General features: G+C 44.6%; 1 protein-coding gene across 17 annotated transcripts in view; it reads right to left on the minus strand.

The window, feature by feature from the left end:
* The window catches only part of GPAT2 (glycerol-3-phosphate acyltransferase 2, mitochondrial), an 86,701-nt gene that overhangs the window by 13,186 nt on the left and 54,428 nt on the right, over nucleotides 1–19,087 (minus strand). For 10 of the 17 annotated variants that reach the window (XM_083514209.1, XM_083514197.1, XM_083514206.1 and 7 more), the window contains 6 exons: nucleotides 17,105–17,241; nucleotides 14,570–14,669; nucleotides 6,023–6,232; nucleotides 4,721–4,831; nucleotides 4,470–4,555; nucleotides 699–817 (listed from right to left, as the gene is read on the minus strand). In XM_083514209.1, the coding sequence (XP_083370335.1) occupies nucleotides 699–817; nucleotides 4,470–4,555; nucleotides 4,721–4,831; nucleotides 6,023–6,232; nucleotides 14,570–14,669; nucleotides 17,105–17,241 (763 nt within the window). The remainder of the gene's footprint in view (nucleotides 1–698; nucleotides 818–4,469; nucleotides 4,556–4,720; nucleotides 4,832–6,022; nucleotides 6,233–14,569; nucleotides 14,670–17,104; nucleotides 17,242–19,087) is intronic. The other 7 variants (XM_083514202.1, XM_083514204.1, XM_083514199.1 and 4 more) reach the window with 1 other exon arrangement.

Raw genomic sequence — 19,087 nt, forward strand, 5'->3', positions numbered from 1 at the left:
TTGTGGGATGCACCTCTCTATATTGTCCTGGTTTTTGCTGGAATGTTTTTCCAACTTCCCCTTTTAAAAATTACTGTACACTGTATTTCTGTAACCTATTTAAAAATATATATTGAACGAGCCAAGGGCAGCTCATGTGGTCCTTCTCTCCCCATTTTCTCCTCACAGCAACCCTGTAGGTGGAGCTGGTAACAGGGAATGACAGGCCCAAAGTCTTGAATCTTGGTCTCCCCATCATAGGCCAGCCTTCTAACCACTGCATCATGTTAGCTCCAGAGTGTGCAAAAGTAAGCACTTCCTGCCCTTGGAGGAGTGCCCACTTCTCCTGTTATCTTTCTAGGCCTTTCTTCTGAATGAGATGGCAAGCCTGGCAAAACTCACGCAGCAACATGAAGGGCTGCCTCTTTTGGGGAAGGGGAGGGCATTCTGCTGTGTTCACAGCAAGAATTATCATTAAATTGCATCTGATGCACAAATGCAGCAGAATGATGCCCAGCCACCCTGCTAAGCTTAACGGGAAGGCCAGCCCTGAGCACAGAAACATTCAGAGCCACAGCAAACCACCTCCTATCAGGATGGGCACCTTAAACTCACATAGTCCAAAGCAGAAATTATTAATCACTGCAAAAGCTGTGCAAGAATGGCTAGGCATCTGCCTTCTCAATAAAACAACCATCCCAGACAAAATGACTACTCACCGCTCAGTGTGTGTAGGCCCAAATTGCACACCAGTATTTCCTGTTCTGTGTTCAGAGCTATGATGCCTTTAGACCCTGGTGACCATTGTTCCAGTTTCTCACAATCCAAAATGCTACAGCTAGGAAAGTGGGCAAGGGAAGGATGATGGGGAATGAACAGTTTTTACAAAAACAATATCACAAGTACAGATGTTGTTGCTTCCCCACACACCCTGGGCTAGTAGTGTTCATCCTTTATCTATTTATTAACATATATATTTTTATCTCACTCTTCCTCCAAAGGAGTTCAGAAAGGCATAAGCAGTTGCACACACATACACACACTTCATCCTCTCAACAACCAAATGCAGTAGAGTAGGCTAAAAGGTGATGACACCCAGTGACCCTCACTGGTGGAGTTTTGAACCTGGATCTTCATGGTCCCACTCTTACACTCTAGGTAGAAGTGAAAGGGAAAGGACCCCTGGAAGGCTAAGTTCAGGACAGACTTTCAGTCATGTGGCCAGCATGACTAAACCACTTCTGGCGCAACGGAACACCGTGACGCTGTTTACCTTCCCGCCGCAGTGGTACCTATTTATATACTTGCACTGGTGTGCTTTCAAACTGGTAGGTTGGCAGGAGCTGGGGCAGAGCAATGGGAGCTCCCTCTAGCAACACTTGCCTTGTATTCCTTAGCCACACCCACTTAACGCCACCAATTTTGGCCATGCCCCTTCTTTTAAACAGATTCAGCAGTACCTCTTGAATAAACAGACGGTTCCAAGACCTGTGGCGTTTTTTAGAAATTAAGCCATACATTCCACAGTAGCTTCTGAAACTTTTAAAGCAGGGCTGGCGAAGCTAAGGCCAGGGGCATGGATGTGGCTTTCAGGATTCCTCCCAGGCCACAACCCCTCAGCAGACCTTTCCGGCGGCCTCCACAACCACTTTTGCCTGACACATCCCTTCACTGTGGCAAGGCTTAAAGGATGGAGAGGGGTGCCATAGAAACTTCTGGTTTTTCATGACTGGGCCATAGCCTACAGTACAAAAGGTAAGAAATGCACCTGTTGCTTTGCCCACTGGCATGCAGCCCCCAGAAGGTTGCCCCTGAGATAATGCAGCCCTTGGCACGAGAAAGGTTCCCCACTCCTATTGTAAAGCTTACAGAGGCCCTTACTGCTAAGGCTTATACCAGCGCTCCCATTACAGGCTTTCAGCATTGTTTTCAGCTGGCACACACCACCAACTGAAGCAGACATTGTCAGAAAGGATCACGAGGGGCTGCCTTTACCAAGTCAAACCATTGGTCCATCTAGTTTAGTAAACTGCCAGGGTGGGCAGAAGGTGGGCAGGGATCTACGGGAAAATTGTTGGATGATTTACTGTAGACTGGCAAAAGTTTCTGTCTCCCAGCAGTTTAACTGACTCTTAAATTAGGCTATTCAAATCTCTTTATCTGTAGCAATTCACCTGTAGATTTGCATATAAGTAACTGGCTCCTCCTGAGCCTCCCACCCTTCTATGCAGTTGTTTTTGCCACTGATAAATGGGAGTAACTTTGTTCTGCTCCCACATTTGCTCCTGATTGCTGCAGGCTGAGGGGGCAAAGCCTCCCATTCTAGCAGATGACACCATAATAACATTAAGTTATTAAGCCTGCCATCCACACAAGAGCGTTCTTGGAATATTTGACCCTGGTCAAACCATTGGTGGACAACTGCCAATTTTTAACTAGCCAGCTGACCGGCAAGCCAACCTAATTATAGTTTATATTAAAGGCCTGTGATCTTAGCTGTCCAGAGTCTGACAAGAAGCCAGAGGTTTTCCATCTTGCTTGCTAAAAGGCTTACAGGATGCTGAAGCTGTAATTTCTGACAAGTACGTAAGACCTGCTGTTGGTTGCAATCAGAGTTTACTTCTGCTGGGAATTTGGATGCTAAAGAGATATTATTCTAGCTGTTCTTGCAGACGCTATTGTTATGAAGAAATCTAAAATCTTCCTGAGGTCATGCACTGATCAAAGGTATCAAGAGACAATATGAAGCTACAGTATCCTTGTTGAGCTATTTTTAGTTAAACAGTTCAGGATTCTTCCACTGCAGCCTCACATAAATATGTGAAGACCCTGGTCAGCAGAAAGCATTGTTCAGCTTCTGACTCAGAAGAAGCTTATTATTTGTCACTTGCTAATTTGTGACTTTTGAGTTTATTGTTGGCTTCCTGTAAGCTTTTACATACCATTTCAACATGTGTCTTAGAAGCAGACTTATGGGTCTGTAAAAAAATGTCTCATACTTGTCTCATCTTCATTCCCTTAAGATCTCTGAGTAAGATTCTGATTCTCTTTCCCATCTAAAAGGAGGGAACCTCATCACTGTAAAATGAGCAGCCAGAAGACTCTAGAGTCTAGACCAAAGCGAAACTCTAGCCTGGAGCACCTTAAGACCCCACCACCCAGCAATTAAGCTATGGGGTGGGGAGATCCCACTAGGAAGCAGGAAGAGATTCTACTGACCCCAGTGGGAGCTTTCTTCCTAAGCTTATTTGCTCCACAGAGGGGTGTTTTTTGTCAGCATGGTAGCTGGGGTGCGAAGGTTTAACCCTCCTCTCCCCATAGGCTGTTATGCCAACAAACACCACCCCTTTATTTCTGCCCCTGCCCCATATACCCACACACCAAAGAGCATGTGATCAGGATTAAATGTACATAACACTGCAAAGCAGCCTGTTTTTTTTGAACAGTCCGTTTAGTTTGGTGAAAAAGGTCGCATCCACACCATACATTTAAAGCACACTACTTCCCCCAAGAATCCTGAGAACTGTAGTTTGTTGAGGGTGCTGGGACCTGTAGCTCTGAGGGGTAAACCGCGGTTCCCAGGATTCTTCAGAGGAAGCCAGGTGCTTTAAATGCACAATGTAGCAACATGACAACACTATATTTAAAGGTAAAGGTAAAGGTACCCCTGACCGTTAGGTCCAGTCGCGGATGACTCTGGGGTTGCGGCGCTCATTTCGCTCTATAGACTGAGAAGCCGGCGTTTGTCCGCAGACAGCTTCTGGGTCATGTGGCCAGCATGACTAAGCTGCTTCTGGCGAACCAGAGCAGCGCACGGAAACGCTGTTTACCTTCCCACAGGAGCAGTAACTATTTATCTACTTGCACTTTGACGTGCTTTCGAACTGCTAGGTTGGCAGGAGCTGGGACCGAGCAACGGGAGCTCACCCTGTCGCAGGGATTCGAGCCGCCCTAGGCTCTGTGGTTTAGACCACAGTGCCACCCACGTCCCAACACTATATTTAGACGGACTCAATTGGAAGGACCCCTCCCCAGGGCTTTATATGTCTCCTAATTTGGATTTTCAAACAGTTTGCTGACTGTGTGGGCTTTTTTGGATTTCTTGTTTGCCAACTCATCCCATGGTATGACAGCCCCCAGCCCTGCCCCAAATTCCCACCCCCAGCAGGAAAGGTCAGTTTATTTCTCCTTGGGGACTGCTTTATTCTCCTCTGTGTATTTTGCCACATAACCTTCGATCTCTTCAGGATCCATATTAAAGTCAGCTCAACCTTCTCAGTAATGGGACACGTGTGCTGAGGCACAGACAGCACATGATGACATGGAACAGTGCATGTTATTGACTTTTCTCAGACACCCCACTACCACCACTGCTCAAAAGAATTTCACTTGTCTTACAAGTGACATTGAAAGTCAGGTTTTTGCCACACCTTGATTACACTTCATAGGCCTAACCTTTGTCGGCCACCACTACTCCAGAGCTGAGTTACCGTTTTCCAAGTATTTCTGGTAAGAGGAGTTCCTCCAGACACTTTCCAGAACCGCTCTGCCTGAAGAGGCTGTTTGCTACATACTCCTAGGCAGAAAGGAAGAGAAGCCAATTAAAATGCCAGCCATTCCACCAGAGGATCCATATTAAAGTCAGCTCAACCTTCTCCACCAGAGGTTTGGGAAGATTTGTCACTCCCCAGCAATTCTCTTTCTTATCCCACAAGTCTGGGTTGAATGTAAAGGGGTCTACCTGCAAAGAGAAGGGCTGAGCAAAATCAACCCGGACATAGCCCAGTCCTCCACAAGCAGCTCTGCAGATGGTCCACAGGGATGTCCAGAGGCTGAGGGTCTGGGTGGGGCTCTGGGAAAACAGAACAAGTGTTAAAAATATTAATTCAGACTTGGTTGACATATGCAGCAGAATCCTAAATGAGGAGAGTTCTGTGTGCACCTTCAGGTGTGTGATCAATTATTTTTAATACTCCTTAAGTAAAACAAAGACTTTGCAAGTAAAGAGAGAGGTTCCAGACTACCGTACTTGACTCCCAGATATACTAGTTTTCTACTTGCAGCAATGTTATATATATGTCCGTGTGTGTGTGTGTGTGTGTGTGTGTGTGTGAGAAATCACTCAAAGTCACTTCATGCTGGAAGCCATAGCTATGACAGCTTGTTCCACAGATATATCCAGAGCACCTTCCAGTTCTATTTGGCTGGGTTAATTTCCAATTTTGCTGCCTGAAGATATAGACAAAGTACTTGGAGAAGTATTTAAAGAAGTCCACTCAGAAGATTGTAACAGCTATCAGCTCCTCCTCAACATTCCCTTCCTTAGCAAGAGGTAACTGGGTAGCTCCGGGCACTGATGGGGACATTTCTTTAAAGTGGCCTCCTGCAGTGACAAGTTGCCCATACTAAGAGAAAGCAGGCAGCTGGGGTTGCAGGCAGGTCTGGAAAAGGAGAGAGATGCAGATATACAAAGGAGAGAAAGAACCATCTCATGGTCTGGATATGTCAGGTCCTGGTCCACAGGAATGGACAAACATGAAAAGTACCTTTAGAAATAAATGGAGAAATCCAGTACTTTTATGTAGCAGGGATTGGGCACCAGTGACTCCACACACCTCACCTCCCCATCCCCACCCCCCATCAAGGATGACTGAGCACGGCTCAGTGGGCATGGAATATAACAGCAAACTCATTCTTCAAGTTTTGATCCTTTTGCAGCCAAAATGGTGCCAAACACACAGAAAGAGGTAAGGGGCAGTATCAGCAGACCTGAAGAAACCCCAGGGCTTGCAATAGTACAAAACAAAAACAAGAAGGACCGAGTATGCTCATTGGTCATGGAATGCCATCTGGTTTACATGGACCCCAAACAGGAGTAGTCCACATGGAATATTTTACTGCAGGTCCCACTTGTTCGCTGTAAATGATGATGATGATGATGATGATGATGATGATGATTACCCTGCCCATCTGACTGGGTTGTCCCAGCCACTCTCAAGTATGGATTCTCAGCTCCTCCAGACCCAACCACAGCAGTTCTTACCACTTTCCCCCTGTAACCAGAGTCAGGAGCCACATCATAGGAGATTCCAATGGGCACAATCATGATGTCAGGGACAGTGCCTGAATGGAATGCACTGAACACCAAGCTCAGCCACTCCCTGCTGGAGGCAGAGACCTGTGGTGCACCAGCGAAGGCCTCTTCCAGGAAGATCAGAAGTGGTTGTCTACTCCGGAGAACTTCCTCAACATACTGTGGGGGGAGAGAGAAATCCCTAATCTCAAGCACCAAATTAACAGAAACATGTTTACTGATAAATTTTAGTTGATGATGCGTGCCAGAACAAAATCAATTTTTGATGAATATATATTCTAAATATAAATAAAATTCTATTGGCATGCAAAAATTGGACACAAAATTCAGCTGTCTGAGAATACAGTATAAGCTTTCCTGTAAAAAAAAAAAGCCCTTATGCTTGTGAATATATTATTGAAACTGTTTGGGCAACATCTGCCAAAATATCAGATGCTAGAGAGATAGTGCAATAAGATTTCCACTGGGTAGGGGCAGGGTGTCAGTACTCCTCTTCATAGCTCTTCACTCTCCCCCATGACCGGCAAAATCCTAAAAACAGGCAGGATAATAAAAATTGCAGAAGCAATTCTGTGTATTCTTTCAATTTGCATAATTTATAGAGGCTGCAAAGTCCAGGCTGGAGCAGATGAGACTTTTTCACTTGGGGTAATGGTGTAGGGAGACAATGAAAAAGCAGAAGTATGACATCATGCAAGTCTGTTGAATAATAAACTGAGAAATATTCTCTCTCTACTGCAATAACATTTTTCCTACAAGGGCCGACACTGATGCTGAAATGCAGCATCACCTGAGCTCTGCGAGTGCAGCTTTTTCCTGACTGAAGTACAGAGAGTGTGAGAACATTCGCACGGAAACCAAAATGTTTGTTTACAAAGCTATTGTACTACCAACTTTACTGTACACTTGTGAAACACGGACCACTTACAAACACCATCTCCAACTCAACTCCTCAAAAGATTCCATCAACAGTGTCTCCCCAAAATTTTTACATATCACTTGGGAAGACAGGCGAACTAATGCCAGTGTATTGGAGGAAGCAAAGATCACCTGTGTTGAAGCAAAGATTCTTCAACATCAACTTTGTTGGACTGGTCATGTTGTTCAAATGCCTGATTATCGTCTTCCAAAACAACTTCTCTATTCCTAACTTAAGAATGGAAAGCATAATGCCAGTGGACAACAAAAGAGGTTTAAAGACACTCTAAAGGCAAATCTTAAAAAATGTAGTATAAACACCGACAACAGGGAAACACTGGCCTGTGAGTGCTCCAATTGGAGATTTACCAAAGGCATCGTGGATTTTGAAGCAGCACAAACTCAGGATGAAAGGGAAGAAGAGTTTGGATTTGATATCCCGCTTTATCACTACCCGAAGGAGTCTCAAAGCGCTAACATTCTCCTTTCCCTTCCTCTCCCACAACAAACACTCTGTGAGGTGAGTGGGGCTGAGCGACTTCAGAGAAGTGTGACTGGCCCAAGGTCACCCAGCAGCTGCATGTGGAGGAGCGGAGACGCAAACCCGGTTCCCCAGATTACGAGACTACCGTTCTTAACCACTACACCACACTGGCTCCCTAAGAGTCTACCGCTCTTAACCACTACACCACACTGGGAGAAATGAGCTAAGAGGGAGGCACATTTGGCAAATCCTCATTGTGATCTACTCCTGCCCGGAAACCTATGTCCCCACTGTGGCAGGATGTGCAGATCCAGCAGTGGCCTCCACAGTCACTTACAGGCACACTGTTAAGATCGTGCTCATGGAAGACATGGCTTTGGCTATGAGTGATCGCCAAAGAAGAATTATTTAAGAGCTACTAAAAACACACAACAAACTGGCAGAAGGTTCAGCCTGACAATAGAACGCCCCCTGCATGACTTAAACATAGTGACAGCCACTGCAACAGCTAAATCTCCAGTATACTTCCAATTATTAGCAGCTGGGACAAGCATCAGGACAGAGCTATCTCTATCTTGCTCTGCTTGTGAGCTTCTTGAGAGCACCTCAAACAGTGCTTTTCAGTCAGAGTGTGCCAGAGCAGTTTCAGCACCTCTCAGGTGGGTGCAATTGTGGGCAAGTGCTCCCCCCCCCCACACTTTTTGCCTCTACCTACTTCTAAGAAGCCCAAAATGAACATTTCAAGTCAAAGCGGAAGATGTGAGTGAGCATGTGTGAGTCCACACTTTTTTCTTAAAGAACTGCGACTCCACCTAGTTCCTAGCCACTCCTAGCCTCCCACGTGGGCTTTGAGCTTCCCAGCCAGGCCTCTGCCATGGCAGCCACGGGCATCTGCATGAGGGGCCTTCCAAGGTGCCCTAATCATCCACCTGAATCTAAGAGAGAGAGGGAGGTGGGGGCACATTTCTTTGACTTGCACCAGAACCAGGGGCACCAGCAGCATCTGCTCTGGGCTAGTGCATCTCGCCTAGTGACTTGCTGTAACAACTGCATGGTGTGTTCCAGTACCTATTTTTTCTTGAAAAAAAGCACTACCTAAACACTCACCATTTGGAAACGAGCCCTTAATTAGATGGGGCATCTGCCTGACCTTATGCGCCAACCAACTTTACAAGTAAGTCTTCATGCCAAGCAAATAGGAAAAACACCCATTTCAAAAATATCAAAGCAGTTCAGAGCCCATGACATGAACACACAATCCAGGGGTTAAGCCGATACACAGTTAATGAAACAGATGAGCCTGTTGCCACATGGAAGTGCCAACATCCACATGGCTCTGGGGCGAATGAAACTGCAGTAGGAGATAGGCTGTGCAATGGGGCTGCGGCTGCTGGGGTGCTGTGAGTGGGAAGCGATGTTTGTGCTTTCCCCAAAGGTGTCTGGCAGAGGAGGAAATTATAACGACAATTTGCAAATGCAATTGTCACTTTCTGGCTGAGGAAGCAAGCTGTGCAGGTTTTTAAACCTGCTTCCCCACTGAACGAAAAGATCAAATTGTCTTTTGTGCTTTTCTGAAGAGACCATGCATGAATATCACTAGTCTCTTAGACACTAAAGGCTATTCTGTGTTCCCTCATCAGGCAAACATGAGCAAAGAAAAATTGACTGCTCCCACCCACCCACAGCAGAGATTCAGATTCACCCAAGTCTCATTTCAGCTCTAATGAAGCATAATACTGTAGCTAGATACATCATTTGAAGAAGAAGAATCTGTATTTGCATCAGCCACTAGCCATAGCCATAGCTATAGCCATAAAATAAAATAACATGTACTGAAGATAGAGGTAAAAACGTAACTATACAAAATACATTCTGGAGGTTTCCATCAATAATCAAATAATAGATCTTATTCTAATTGCCCCTGCTAAAAAAATTGCAGTTTTTACTGTCATCTGATTATCTTGATCTGCTAGATGAAAGCACACAGTAACAATGGTTGAGCGACCTGGTATGGGTAGTAGTAGAGGGGTAATAACCTCACTCCTCAAATCTTTATAAACAGTGCAAGCTAATACTGCCATCTTCACAGGGACACAACCATTTTTCCAGTGGAATTTTTTGAAATTGACCCTCAAGTACAGCTGAAGGCACTATATTTAATCTTCTTGCATAAGTGAAAGCGCTCCTGTATTTTGGAATTGTTAAATTTTCCAAATAGGGTGCCAACGTGTCAAAATGACTAGGTGGAAAATAATCATACTATGGACAAAATTTCCTTCTCGTGGCCAAATTATTCTGTCACTCAATAACATATAGGCCCTGTCTAATTAAATGATTTGCTTTACTGAAGCCCAGTGTTAATAACTGTTGTGGTTATAAACCAGAAAATTAAAGCTTTCGGTTGATCATTTTAGTCCAAGCGCTCTCAGGACAATCTTGCGATACTAAGGGTAGTAGATCGTTGGGGTTTAAATTTAGCCGAAGCCAATAATTGAATGTCCTAACCTACACCAAATCTGTAATTCAACAGAGAGAAGATTAGCCTCCAAGAGCAATTAAATATTTGGAAAACAGGATGGAGCAGAAAAACATTGCCTTAGGAACTTAGACTGAACAGCTTCCGTAGTTCCAAGGTGAACGTCTATCCAAATCTGAGCCCCATATAATAACTGTGCTAGGCGTTTAGCTTTAAAAACGTCAGGTGCTGATGGTATGTGATTGCCACCTTTTGTATGGAAGAAGCGTGTCAGAATTTTGGTGCTTTGAGACGCTTTTTCCTTTGCATACTTCTGATGTGCTCCCCATGACCCTGTTGACTGAAAAATAAGGCGGATGTATTTAAAGACTTTAACTTGTTTGAGCAACTGATTATCCATATACCATCTATGGGCCCTATAGTTTCTTGAAAACACCATGACTTCAGTTTTCTTGTAATTCACAGCCAGCTGTCCTCTTTGGCAGTAGCCTGAGAATGCCCTCATCAATCTTTTTAGGCCCACTTTTGCTTAAGATAGAAGTACTGCATCATCTGCATATAATAATATAAAGATGGTTTTTGTGGCCAATTTAGGGGCATGATACTCTGGGGATGTTAAACTCTGGACAATATCATTTATATATAAATTAAACAGTGCGGGAGCTAGGATACAACCTTGCTTAACTCCCTTTGTCACTGGTATGGATTCTATGAGCATTTGTAGAGCAGCGCACTATCAGCACAGTGTTTTTATATAGACATTTAACAACTTGGGCGAAATAAAGCCCTGAATAATTACATCTATGATCTTTAGACAAACAGGAGGTACCTCTGGCTAAGTAAATATCTGGTTTCAAACTCTGTTTGTAATGGGTGCACAATTTACATTGTTGGCTCCGATACGTGCATTAAAATCTCCTGCAATGATAAACACTGCAGTAGGATATAGGGATTCTATTTAATTCTCTAGTTCTGTCCAGATAGTATTTACAGTAGATTTTTTTTTTTACAAGGTGGTATGTTAATCAGCATTAAACATACTTTCAAAACTATAACCAAGACAGCAGTTGCAAACGGTTTGCATGGAATCATGGCTGTTGTAGTTGCATTCAACTTTGTGGAGATGAAACATGCTAGACCCAGTCATACCTGTCAACTTACAGATTTGAAAATAAGGGACCAGCAGCCTTGAAAATAAGGGACCAGCAGCCAAAATAAGGGGCCTGCAGCCTCACCTGTTCCAGGCACTCCAGTCTTCCTGTCCTCCTGCAGTCTGGTCAAACTCATGCTGGTAGCTTCGAGAACACTGTCCAACCAACTTTGTAACCAGAGGTTCAACTGAATAGAATCTGAATCACATGCGCCACAAGACCTATGCAGCCTCAACTTAAGATGGCTCCCCGGTCTGGTTTTGCACTGCAAAGTTTGCAGCAGCACGTGCAACAAAATGGTGTCCAGCATTCAAAAACCCCTTCAGCTTGCATTAACTAGCCACGCATGCAAGCTCCACCCCCCAGTCGTTTTTATAGACTTCTTATTGGGTGAGCAACACAGCCAAGCAACACAGTTGGAGCCTCCCTCCTCCCTGGCTGGCAGGGAGGGAGGGAGAGGAGCTGCTTCCTTTGAAATTTAAGGGACATCATTTAAGGGACATCCATCAATAAGGGACAGCAGCGGGACATGGCGCTGGAATAAGGGACTGTCCCTTCAAAAAAGGGACACTTGACAGCTATGGACCCAGTGGCGGAGCTTCATGCTTCGGCACCGGGGGCGGAGAGCAGGCGGGGGCGGGGCTGGCGCATGTCCTGGGGGTGGGGCGCCCAGTGCAGGCGAGGGCGGGGCAGCCACGATGGCACCCTGGGGATTGCGCTGCCAGGGGCGGTGCGCTCCCCCTGCACTCCTCTTCCTCCACCATTGGCTAGACCCTCACTGGCCCTACCGCCTTTTGTTGAGGGAATGGCTGTCAATGAGCGACATTTGTATCCGTTAAGCATTACAGAGTCATTGTGCCTTGTTTCTTGTAGCAGAATAATATCAAATTACTTTATTATTCTGCCTTGAATGCCAACCAGCTATGTTCCATGACATCAGTTTTAGCCCGAATTCCTTTAAAGCTCTGTGCTGTCGCTTCCCAATTGCGTCTAAAAAACCGCTTCCAATCAGTGGGAACTCATTCAGCAGTATTAGTATCCTTTTTGATTCTCGAGAGAGGACTACCTATTCCATTTGGAGCTAACTTCTGATAGCTCAGCCACAGGATTGTCCCTCCCCATATCATATTCCCGGGGGGGGGGAGTGAGTTTGCAGCTCTGCATCTATACACTTCAAAGTTCCTCCAGTAGTCCTCTTTTTAACTATACATTTTGGAGAAACAGCTTGTGGGCAAAAATGGGTTTTCATCAGGCATTTAGCAGAAGAAAAAGTAAGATCAATAGATTTGTGATGTTCTGGTTTCAGAACAGAAACTATTTAACCATAGCAATTAAAAAAGCCTACAAATTGAAGGCTCAAAGAGTTCTAAGACAGCACAATTTGCTTGAGTAAGGCCCCCAAATCTGACTATAATGAAAGCTAAATTCTGCAAGGTCATTGTAGGCAGATGGAATTAAACCATTCTACAAATCATTAAATATTTGACCTAAGATGTAATATTCAGCACATACCAACATTTCAATGGATCCACTCAACCCACATCCTTACAAAGCCAGCATAGTTGTGTGAATTGACTGGCTATACCCTAGCTACATTTCAGCTACATTCTTAATGGCCTAGGCCCCACAGGATACAGGAACCTGTGTAATATTCCCAGACATGCCTGGTCACATTTAAAGTAAACTTAACCACATGCCCATTCATTTGTAATGCAAGCATTACAACAGCATGCTCACGCACGCACATACGGACCACTGATTGCAGACATTCCAACAGTAACAAGCGAATGGGCCAAGACATGCATTAAGCGCTTTCCATGCGTCAGTCCTACTTGAACGAGGGCTTCCTGCATGGCTGCATGCTGCCTTAACCACTGAAAATTCTAGAGCTCCCTCAGAGACAAGTGGAAAAGGCTGGAGAGCATCCTAGGGAAATAGAGAAGGAGAACCACTGGCCGCCTTTCTCTGCTTTAGCAGCTCAATGTCCCAGCTCCAATCCGTAGGGACAATTGGCTGCTAAAGGAGAAATAAGCAGAGATAAACCTCCAGCTTTCTCTGCCTGTCTCTGCGGAAGATTCAGAATACTCAACCATCAGAACCTGCCTTAGGACTAAATTAGATCTGATCATGGATCTTCCATGTCACACCTCCTTTAGTTAAGTGCAACCATTAAGTGAGGGCTTTAAACCTCCCCCCCACCATACACATACCATTTCCCACCCCCATTTAAACGACCCCTTCCAAGTTGAAATTAGCTTCTAGGAGGAGCGAAAGGGGTTGTTCTCTCCTCTGCCCCAACTCCAGCTAATATCAGCACCAGAAGGCAGCACTGAAACCCAGGAACCTGCACACTTTGTGTATGTGTGTTAAACCCACACATTCACTAAGCAAAGCAGACACTGCCCCAGAGACAGTATGTTTCACCTGTGCACACAAAGGTGAGGCTTAGATGCTCAACAAACATCTAGTACAGCAGTAAGAAACTGGTCCCCACCTCCCTCCCAAATATCTGCCATAAGCACCGCGACTGCCCATCTCGTAAGCACTCAAAATACTACCCGACGTTCACACCTACTGTTCCATGTTACCCTCCAGTAGCTGGGTGCCCCTGGGCTGCAAATTATTCACCCTTCACATCACCCAAAATGAAGGTGGGGTGCATTGTGCTACTTTGGTCTTCCGACGAGCATATTGAAGACTCAATGCAATTCTGGCACTTATGTGGAAAACGTAGCTTGCTAGGCTAGTTAGCTAGTTTCCTCTGTGCTTTTATTTTGTCTTGTACTCTGTGTATTTCTCTCACTCAACCTTCCTTCCTCATTTATTTAAAAATCAAGCCTTTTGTAATTCATACCCTGGAGACTGACTGATTACTTTGGAACACCCTAAGGAATGTCTCCCAATACTACATGTCCACAACAAGGTTTTGGCATACAGGGACTGAAGGGAGAACGAGCTGAAAATTTCTCGATATGGAGCGTCAACTAGCAATTTTCCAGTTCACAGGTTAAAATCCCTGAACTCTCCAGGCAGCTATTCAAGCAAAGAGAAGGATACCAGGAGATCCACACTAGCACCTCCTACATCACATTTAGCTTACTAATAGTTGTTGTAGTTGTTATTATTATTTATATGCCACCCACCTGACTGGGTTCCCTCAGCTATACATGGCCACTTTTGATGTGGCAATATGTAGCCAAGCCTCAAAGCCAGAATGTGAGGAAACATCACCTGGTCATTCACAAGATGAAATGCTGTTGTGGAGCCCGTGAGAAAGTCAATGCAATATGACAAATTGTCACATTAAGTGGCTGTTGGTCAAGTGTTCTTAGAAGTGACTTCAAAACTCTCAGCCAAGTCTCTTCCTCCTCCTCCTCCTCCCCTCAGCACCAACACCCACCCCCAGTGCTCACAGCCCATAGCAATCAGAACTTCCCTTCCTTCCAAAGATCAAACACTAAACTTACTGAAGCCAAAACAGCTCTGGAGAGGACTCCTTGCTCACTGTCCCGGGCCTGTTCCACTCCTTGCGGCAGGAATACCCCTCCTAGGAGCGCCCGCAGGGTTCTGTACAAAGAGGAGCAAGAGCAGGGCTGGTTTATTAAGAGCCTAGGTCCTCCACACATCCTACTGTGTAGGAAGAGGATTTGGTCTGTGGGATGCAACTTAGGATGTTTAGGGAAGTTTTTAATGTCTGGTATTTTATCGTAGTGTTGTTGTTATCGTTGTTGTTGTTGTTGTCGTCATCATCATTAATTCTCTTGTGAGCCGCCCAGAGTGGCTAGGGGAACCCAGACAGATGGGTGGGGTATAAATCATAAATTGTTATTATGATCCTGTCAGCCACAGTCATCTTTTTCTTTTCTTTTCTTAAAAGAATGCAAACAAAATTCTAGCTGTGGAAATCAGCTTTGGTCACATCTACATTCAAAGCACTTTTTTTTACCACTTTCCCCACCCTGGAAACCATAGTTTAAGTATTCTAAGAGTTGTGAGAAGAAGCCCCCCAGCACCATTAATAAACCGCAGTTCCTAGCATTCTTTAGGGGAAGCCATGATTGTTAATGTGGTGTAAGGGTGCTTTAAATGTATGGTGAGGATGTGACCTGAAAAATATGACAGCAAGGAGGTCTTCCAGCAGCTTTAATACTCTGCATGATGAAGAAAAATATGTGTGAAAATAAGAACATGTATATGTTTTAAATAAGTTTGCAGGGCCTTTTTAGAGGAACAGAATAAAGCATATCTTTATGCAGATTTTTTCAATTTTTTAATGTTATTAATAGATTCGTGATGGGGTGGGGGGACGCAAAGGTCTGGGTGGAAAGAATCATATATCCAAATCTATCCAGCTGGAAAACTTAATTCCGCAAGTTCATTGTGGGCAGAACAAATTATGCAAATTCCACAAATTATTAAAATATTGTTATTTCATTTAATAAGACTTAAGAAATCTGATTTATTAGACCCAAACGGCACTCAGCATCAGCAGAAGTGGTAAAAGCTTTTTCAAGACAGAACCACCCACACTAATTGCAAAACTGAGAACAAGTGGAAGGGAAACTTCCATAAGGAATCAAACTGAGGGGCGGGGAAAGGGGAGATAATCAGAAGTGGGAAAGGCTTCGCTCACAAACACTGCCAACGTCAGACTCTTCAAACCTTTCTTCACACCCTGATGCCACTTGTTGTTCCCTCCATGGCTTGCTGGGGATGATGGTAGTTGTAGTACAAAACAGATGGAGGGCACTAGGTTGGCAACTATACAGTTGCAGCCTTGAAAGCCAAGCCTCTGTAGCTGCATGGGGAAAACTGCACTGAGGGGCCAGTTGGGCTCCTTTCTGGGTTAAACCTCAGGGTGAGGTGGCGAAGCAGACTCTCTCCCTCCATTCTCCCACCATGGACTTTTCTTTTCTTAACAGAGTATCTCTCCCTCTCTCCCTCTCTCTCTCTCCACCACCTAAACTCTTTCTGGAAGGGAGCCCTGTCAGATGGCAACAAAGGCAGGAGGCCACCTGGGTGAAGAGGAAAGGGAAATTGCCTTTCCAGACCAAGAGGGAGTTCATGTTTCGAGCATAACAGCATATTGGTCAGATTCAGAAGTTGCCTTTATTGGGAAAATATTGGGGTTCAATACTCAATACCTTGTGGGTTAAGCCTGGAATGGCCAAATAGAAACTAGACGGCAATTATCAGGGCGCGTTTTTAGGCATTGCAATGCTGATGCAACACAACCTCAACCAGCAAGTAGCTGAGGGGTGGCACCCAAATATGAGGAAAAGCACAAGCAAGCAAATGGAAGCAAAGGGGCAGCTATGTCCATCTATGGCAATACTTGCTTCGACTAGTTTATACTAGTTTAAGCACAAGGCATAGAAATTTTGGGCTGATCCACACTTCCGCTTGTCCTGCTGCTTTTCCCCAGGGAAAACCACTCTTTAGTGCTCAGAGCAAAAAGGCAACTCAGGTTTTCCACGGATTGCCATTTGTTCCGACCTATTGCTAAGAAGTGGGCTTTCCCCTGGAAAGGAGCAGGGCAAAGGGAAAACCATTCGGACCCATGCTTTCTAGGCACATCCAAGGGTATAGGCAGAGGAGTGCGGTCCGCCCCGGGTATCATCCTTGAGGGGGTGACAAAATGGCCCGCTGCTGGGGGCAGCACGTACCTGAGCCACGCGTCTCTCCTGGGAGTTTGCAGGCTTCCCCAACCTGTTGCCTCCTCCCAGATGTTGGATTATGACTTCCCAGGTGGAGGACACCAGGATAACAAAGGCTGGTGTCATTTTTTCAGGATTCAAAACAATTCAAATATATAACCCTAACAACCATCCTGAAATATGTATTTCAAGTCAGGGGCCGAATGAGAGAGTGGAGGGCTTAGCAAATGGCATATTGGAATGAAACCAAATCCAAATACCCTTAAGCAGATTGAAAGTGAAAGGGAAAATGTGTGAAAAAATATGTTCTCATATCTCAAAATGCACTCCAGATTGAAATCTTACCTGCACTTTGAAGGATAGGTTTTGTATTCACAAGTGACCCTGGGTGTGCCTAGGCCCTGTGAGATGAGAAGGAGCTGAAGCAACAGCCTGTCCAACTGAGATTTGTGGGTTGATAAAAAGACCACAGGAACATCAGGCTGGAGGCAAGAGAAAAAGAACAGTCCTAAGCAACAGCAGACATACACAATATACCAAAGAGGGCACAGTGCAAAAGCTTCATGTAACAAAAGAGGCATCAGAGCATCCGAAAGTCTGGGGGGGGGGTCTGGCTCAGGAACCACACATGGCTCATGAACAGTTAAAATAGCATAAGTAGGGATAGCAAAATAAAAGCCTCCTTTTCTTCTGAAAAGCAGAAAGTATGCTTAACAGTGTAAAAAAAAAAAACCCAATACTTAGCACTTAAACAGATTTCTATAGCAGCCTTAGCCAACCTGTTGCCCTGCAGACATTTTGAACTACAACTTCTGAGCTGGCTGGAACTGATGGCAGTTGCGCTCCAAAACATCTAGCGGGGTAGGCAAACTAAGGCCCGTGGGCTGGATGTGGCCCAATCGCCTTCTCAACCTGGCCTGTGGACAGTCCAGGAATCAGCGTGTTTTTACATGAGTAGAATGTGTGCTTTTATTTAAAATGCATCTCTGGGTTATTTGTGGGGCACAGGAATTCGTTCACTCCCCCCCAAAAAAATATATATAGTCTGGCCCACCACATGGTCTGAGGGACGGTGGACTGGCCCACGGCTGAAAAAGGTTGCTGACCCCTGATCTAGAGGGCACCTGGTTGGCTCCTCCCAGACATTCTCTTAGCAAACCCTAAAGAAGCTTTGCAGGTCAGCATCATGACCCCTCATACCGCAGATGTGAGGCTGAAAGGCTGTGACTGGCACCAGGCCAGCAATACCTGCAATGAAACCTCCAACATAAAAGCAAGAGGAATAAAGCCCATATTTAGCTGGACTCAAAGGTTAGGTACTCAATGATCAAGAAACTCAGGAATGCACATGAGCAGCTTTGGGATTTCTTTAGTGTTAGCAGAGAGAAAGGACGGCATACAATCCAGAGCAAATTCAAAGAATGTTGCTATTAGAATTATGGTATTGCCTCTGGAAAAATATGGGGGGGGGGGAGGAAAATGGAAGGTCCTAGAGCAGGCTTTCCCAAACTTGGGTCTACAACTGTTTTTGGACTACAACTCCCATCATCCCTAGCTAGCAGGAATAGTGGTCAGGGATGATGAGAACTGAAGTCCAAAAACAGCTGGAGACCCAAGTTTGAGAAACCCTGTCCTAGAGAAAGAGATTGGGATACCATTGTAAACTGAACAGGAAATGGAACTGAAAACATGGAACTGGACATGAACTTAGCAGACATATAATGAGAAATAAAAATGGAATACAAAAAGTGGAATACAACAAGAAATGGAACTGAACATACAGAACTGGATATGAGCAAGTGGACATATACTGAAAAATAAAAATAGTATGGACTCAATGTGTGATCACAGTGAAGAAGCTTTAATATAGACATGGATGGAAAAATTTAGTATTATTCAATATGGAGCAGTGGTGGTGGGAATTAATAGAGGTAAAATTAAAAGAAAGAATATGGTTAACATTTATCAATAATAGAGAACCTATCTTGGGCTTTCCATGGGAATGGAAATGAATGACTGAGACACCTTAACATAAAAAAAATGTTTAAGAAAAAGTAGAGAAGAAAGATGCTTGCATGTATTTTTTTTTTGCTAAGGTTTTCTTTTCTTTTATCTTATTTTATTTTTCTCTTTCTCTTTCTTCTTTTTGTTTCTACTTCCCCACTCATTATTTCCATATTTTATTTTATTTTTTGCTTTGCTCTTGCTTTTATCATCTACTCTGAGTTAATGAGATTGCACGCAGATGAACAACAAAAGAAAAAGAAAAAGGAATGCACACGAACGGGAGTCTTCAGAGCAAGAGGCAACATGGGAATAAAAACCAGG

This window comes from Podarcis liolepis, assembly GCF_965112155.1.
Source record: "Podarcis liolepis genome assembly, chromosome: 7".
Taxonomy (NCBI): domain Eukaryota; kingdom Metazoa; phylum Chordata; class Lepidosauria; order Squamata; family Lacertidae; genus Podarcis; species Podarcis liolepis.